The sequence below is a fragment of the Lycium ferocissimum genome, chromosome 7 (genome assembly GCF_029784015.1).
Source record: "Lycium ferocissimum isolate CSIRO_LF1 chromosome 7, AGI_CSIRO_Lferr_CH_V1, whole genome shotgun sequence".
Lineage (NCBI taxonomy): Eukaryota > Viridiplantae > Streptophyta > Magnoliopsida > Solanales > Solanaceae > Lycium > Lycium ferocissimum.
Window position 1 is genome coordinate 4,417,524 of NC_081348.1, and position 5,883 is coordinate 4,423,406.

General features: G+C 35.1%; 1 protein-coding gene across 1 annotated transcript; it reads left to right on the plus strand.

Moving 5' to 3' along the window:
- The first annotated feature begins 222 nt into the window (after positions 1-222).
- Positions 223-5,550, plus strand: LOC132063138 (ATP synthase subunit O, mitochondrial). The gene is made up of 6 exons (XM_059455580.1): positions 223-429; positions 1,193-1,240; positions 2,292-2,535; positions 4,228-4,340; positions 4,981-5,067; positions 5,154-5,550. The coding sequence occupies exons 1-6, from the start codon at positions 343-345 to the stop codon at positions 5,271-5,273; spliced, it is 699 nt and encodes a 232-aa protein (XP_059311563.1). The 5' UTR covers positions 223-342; the 3' UTR covers positions 5,274-5,550.
- The last annotated feature ends 333 nt before the right edge of the window (positions 5,551-5,883 follow it).

Here is a 5,883-nt window from a genome sequence, read left to right on the forward strand (position 1 = left end):
TGGACACTGTTTTTGATCCGGAGGGAGTAGTAGTGAGTATTTCTCTAATTCCCAAATTTCCTTTTTAGGCTTTTTTTGTTTAATTGTTTTCCTTGTATAAAAATAAAAATAAAATAAGAAGGTATACAGCCCGCGGGGCCAAAAAAAAAAAAAAGAGTACACGTGTCACTTAACACTAGGGGGTGGTACAGAAAATCGGATGCCCCCTTAGGTCTGAAATGTTAAGGCAGTAGGTAAAATCACAGCCTCTTTGTTTACCCCCTAACCCTCACCCCCTTCAAAAAGATTCATACATCTCTCTCTCTCTGTGAAAAACAAATCAGAAAAGCTGCTTTCGGTTGAATGGCAATGGCAGGGCGTATTAGATCTACAGTCCCTATCGTACGCAAGGCCCTTTCTTCTGATTCAAGATCCGCTCTTTATCCCCAGGTATTATCCATTCATTCATTCTTATCACAGATATATCGCTGATCTATTTGTATTTATGGGTTTCATTTGTTAGTTATGCTTTGATCTGTATCTTGATTTTAGATTCTTCGATTTGTATTTTTTTTCCTTTGACTTTGAAACTGGATATTTTTGATTCTCGATTTATGTTTATTGTGAAATCGGTGAATGTTGTTTTTGGGTTCTTATCTTTTTTTTTGTTACATAAACTGTCAGAACAGACCCTGGTAAGTGGATTTGCACTTTAAAATTGAAGGAAATGGTTATATGCTTGCAGATTGGGCTCTGATTGATATGTAGGAGTGTTGTCTTTGTCATCGGAAGTACCTTTTTTCTGTTATTTGTCTTCATTGTGTTTTGCAAATCAAAACATACTTTTGACCTTGGTATATGTAGGGGTTAGAGGTGGTTTGGGGGTGTGGGGAGGTAGTAATTTTAAGATTATCCTCACATCATTCGCAAGCATTAACCTTTTGAAACTTTTATTCAAAAAGGGTTGTTAGCTTGTGATTATTATGCTTGTTTCCTTGAATTCCTGGTGGAAGAATTGGTACTTTTCTTTTATTTACACAGAAACTACTTGAAAAGAGAAACCTTTTGGATGTGCATAAGCGCAGCTCATTTGAACTTTAACTGAATGGCTTTTCTCTACACAACTGTTAAAAGTGTCTGTGCTGTTTCAATTTGGTAAAGTTGTTTTTCTAATTGATGTTTTTATTGAATGTTGGTCATTTCTTTTTTGCAGTTGTCAAGAAATTATGCTACTGCCCCAGCCAAAGAGCAAAAAGTTAAGGTTAGTAATCCTGTGAGATTGTAGGTGTATTTGTGTGTTTAATATTTGTTTCTGGCAGAGGTTCTTACTTTATTGGGGTATATGTTTTGAAGTGTCAAGGTGAATCCTTCGCTATGCCACTTATTGCTGCAGAAAGCACTGCATTCCTAGCTAAATTAAATGCATATTGAACCCATCGGGGTACATCAAATCCTCAAAGTGGTTTCTGCATCGCACTAGATTTTCCACTGAATTAAACCTGAAGTTTCAAATGTGAAATCTAATTTACTGATGCATTTCCATATTAGCCTCTTTGATTTCAAATTTTATTTGGAGCCCGTCGGCCTTTCTTGAATTATTAGCAAATTTGTCAATACTTTCAAGCAAAATTCAACTTCTTTCTTTTTGAAGGTTGGATGTAAAACCACATCATATATTGACATTTGACACCAACTTTGATGACTCACAGTTGGAATTTGACCTTCATTAGCAAAATATCGAGCTCCCTTATGTTGATAGGATATGTATCTTGCATGTAAAAGTACTGATGTTTCTTGGAAATGAAGAATGAACTAACCTTTTTTTTTCACGCACTGCACATCTCATTAAATTAATACCTTCGTTTAGTATATCATTTTACCAATGAATCGTTACTAGACTCGGATTGATTATATATGTTTTCAAGCTGTTTGTAGAGAAAAACTAATCATCTTCTCATTATTGTTGTAGAATACTGTGGTTGTGAGAGTTGATTATTAACCATATATGAACTGTCCTTGTTCTCCTAAAAAAATTATAGTTTGACTCATGATATCTCAACAGTGTCTTCTTCTCTCATCTCTCTTCCTGTAAGTGTGTTTAAGTTTAAATTCGAAATAAATATCAATCTGTCACTTGAAGCAATTACGTCATGTCCTTTCCTTTCCTTTTTTTTTTTTTTTTTAATTTTTTTTTATCAATCCCTGTCCTTTCCTTCATATCCTGAGAGATGGGAAGAAATCCTCTTATTCAAATCCTCTTGCTATACGAGTCTTACATGTGTTACTTAGTTTGCTTCTGTATGATGTTTTAGGTTCCTGTGACGATGTATGGGGTTTCTGGGAATTATGCCTCAGCTTTGTACATCGCAGCTGTAAAAGCTAATGCATTGGATAAGGTTGAGACCGAGCTTTTGGACCTTATTGAGGCTTCAAAGACAAGTCCTAAATTTTCTCAGTTTATGAAGGATCTATCTGTACCTACGGATACGAGAGTGAAGGCCATGACTGACATCGCTTCACAGGCTAAATTTGGAGATCTCACAAAGAACTTCTTGGGTATGACAAAATTATATTGTTATTTTTTGAAAGTACTAGTGTGTCGTTTCTTAAAAATTTGAGAATTTGTAGTTTTAGAAGCAATTAGAGATGCCATAAATAAACAGAATCTCATCTTTCACCTTGTTTTTGGAATCACTTGATAGTTGGTTCCAAGATATATAGTTAGAGATACATCCATTTCGAAATCAGACTGTACACCCATTGTTGCGGCTTCAAGATTTTGATCCTGGCTGACTGGTTCTTTGCTAACTCAAAAGAATCACATCAATTTGGTGTCTATATTCTGGTTTAGATGAGCAAGTTCCTTGATCAATGTGAATCTTAATAGCAAAATAGTAAATTATTCTTCAATGTAACTATTTGTTGTTTTTATTATCCTAGCTGCATGATCATCTCTTCATACTGGAAACTGAAGGCTTCTGTTGTTGTTAGTTCATGTGTTCTTTTTTACTCCCTGGGGAAGTTGTGATAATGTTTGGTGTATAAAAAAAGGAAATTCTAACTGTAGTTTCACCCCTTCAACATTGTAGTGCTTCAGATTAATGCTTGAGCCAAACAAGACAATCCAAAAGATACATCCCTTTTAATCAGTTTTGTAGGATTTGTTTGTACATTTGCCGTATATATTTTTTTTGATTAGTAATTACCATTGTTACTTATTAAAAGAAAGCAAAAAGGACAGTGATGTTCTTTTCTCGACAGTGAAAATGATATGAATTCTGGCCGGAAGGTCTGGATGAACAATGATAGGATTGAAGGTTGACTTCGGATTATCTGATCCTTGTGTGTTGTTGGTGTCTTTCATAAGTGGAAGGATGGCTCCGTGTGATTTATGTATAAGACATGTTTTGATTGGACTGAGGGAAGAAAAAGAAAATTGAACCAATCACTTGGGTTTGAAAGATCATGGGATTAGCGGGTTACTATGCTCAGTTTGCTCCCTCATGCTGGACTAATCAATCTGGAGAGATTATTCTAACCTGACCGATATTTACCGTTTTGCATTTCTGTGATCTCCCCCTACTCCCCAAGTCTGCTTCTAGTCATAGTAGCTATTTTTTCCATCAACTGTCCAGAAAATATTAGTTTGAGCATTAAAGTAAGAAGTTCAGAAAATATTTAGTAGAGTGACTTGTTAAAAAATAATTTAGTAGAGTTATTTTTCTTGAAATATTTATTTATGTGGTTGAGTGATATATAAATTATGTATGGTATTCCTTAATACTTATTTGTGCAAAATGCATAACCAATCAATACTCCCAACTACAATCATGACCGTGATCCTTCCACAAATGTGGTCCATCATCATTCAGAATCCCTGTACTACTTCCCCTAAGCTATTTTGCAGAGCTTACAACTTCGTCTTGTCAACTCTTGTGAACTTCAAGAACAATTCATTTTGCATTTCTCTTTTGATTCTGGTGTCTGTTTCTGTCATTTATGGTTTCTATTCCGCATTTTCCCCGCTTTCATTGCCTCAGGAATAGTTCTCGCTTGTTATCACGTTAGCAACATAAGCTGTAAAGTTACTCCATTGGTTGCTATGCTTGATTTAAAGATTAGAGCTTCAAATCACTAAGATTAAATAGTTCATCTCTTTGTTTGTTACTGTCACGTGTGTATTTTTTATTAACCTGCTCGGTTAATATCTTCTTTCCGTTTATGTTTGTCTGACCTTTTTATTTCTAGTTGTTTTGGCTGAAAATGGGAGGCTGAAGCATGTTGATGCCATAGCAAAAAGGTTTGCAGAGTTAACCATGGCACACAAGGGGGAACTTAAAGCCACTGTAACAACTGTTATTGTAAGTTAACATATTTGGAACTAAAAGTTTGCTTTCGAATATAGATCCTTATCTTTCGGTCTTTGTGTTTAATTTGGCAAGGGCTATTTCAAGTTAAAAAAGACTATATTTTCGATACGGTATTTACTTAATGGTGCTTTGAAGAGTTAGTTATACTCAAATTTTGAGGACGAAAGCAGTATGGAGCCGACTTATACACTGCTTATGGCGATTCTTGAAAATTTGTGCATGAAGTAACTGTCTTTTCTAGTGGAAAGGTAGTGACTGCAGTTCCTACGTTGCAGTTTGCTTCAAAATTCAATATAACTGCACTTCTAATGTGACTACAAAATGAGTAGGTGGATAATTCTGTTCTAATATTTCAATGTCTAATAATCATTATTGGTGAGGACCCTTCAATATTTTCCGTAATGGAATGCATGATGGTTTGATTTGAATTCTTTGTTACCCTGCTCTCTTGCTTCCTGAGGGTGGGGGTGGTTAACTGCTGTAATGATACTTCATAATTGTTGGCAGTAATTTGTATATGTTACTTCATATGATTATCGTAGTTTGTTTTTTTTGATGAAGTGATTGTCGTAGTTTGTTATTTTCTTGTAGTTAGATATCTGTTTATTGTTTCTTTGTTTTCTTTACCCAGCCACTTCCTCCAGAAGAGGAGAAAGAATTGAAGGAGACATTGCAAGAGGTGATGGGAAAAGGGAAGAAAGTGAACATTGAACAGAAGGTACATTATGACATTCAATATCTTTTAGGAAATTCTTAACGACAAAGATTGCATCTGTTTATGATATTGTTTCCTCCTTGTTACAGATTGATCCTAGCATTCTTGGTGGGCTTGTGATAGAATTTGGCCAGAAAGTTTTTGACATGTCAATAAGGACTAGGGCACGCCAGATGGAGAGACTATTGAAGGAACCTATCAACTTCTGATTGCGTGAAAGCCCATTTTAGTTATTTTACCCTTTTGTGGTTTTAGCTGAAGATGAGCATTCTCTTACTTTGGACTGCTTGAGGTGTTTCTTTCTCATACAATGTTCTTCTTCTTGCACAAATAAAAGCACACTTTACATTTGAATCTTCCAAAGGAAAGCCTTGATGAGGATCATTTTTATTTTTTTTGCATGAAGGTTTATGGAAGTGTTATCTATGTGTACTCACTCGTGTATCAAACCTTCTTTAGAGTTTGAATAACATCTTCCTTTGTTTATTTGATGATGTGAGAATTAGCTTATATTGAGCCTTGTGTTATAAAATAATATTAAGAGTACGCGACACAAGAGATATAGCCAAAGAAGTTGAGAGAGAGAGAGAGAGATTTTTATTGCCTCTTCAATTCATCAAATGGACCTCCTATTTATAGGAGGAAAATGGTGGTCAAAAACATGATAATAGCTTGAAGGCCATGTAATGAACTTGGTGGCCAAGTAATTTCCTTGGTGATCAAGTATTCGTGGTTTTCAAGTATATTAAATGGATATCCATCACTGATATTTACAACACTTTTCCTTGGATGTCCATTAATAGATGATGTGTTTCGTTA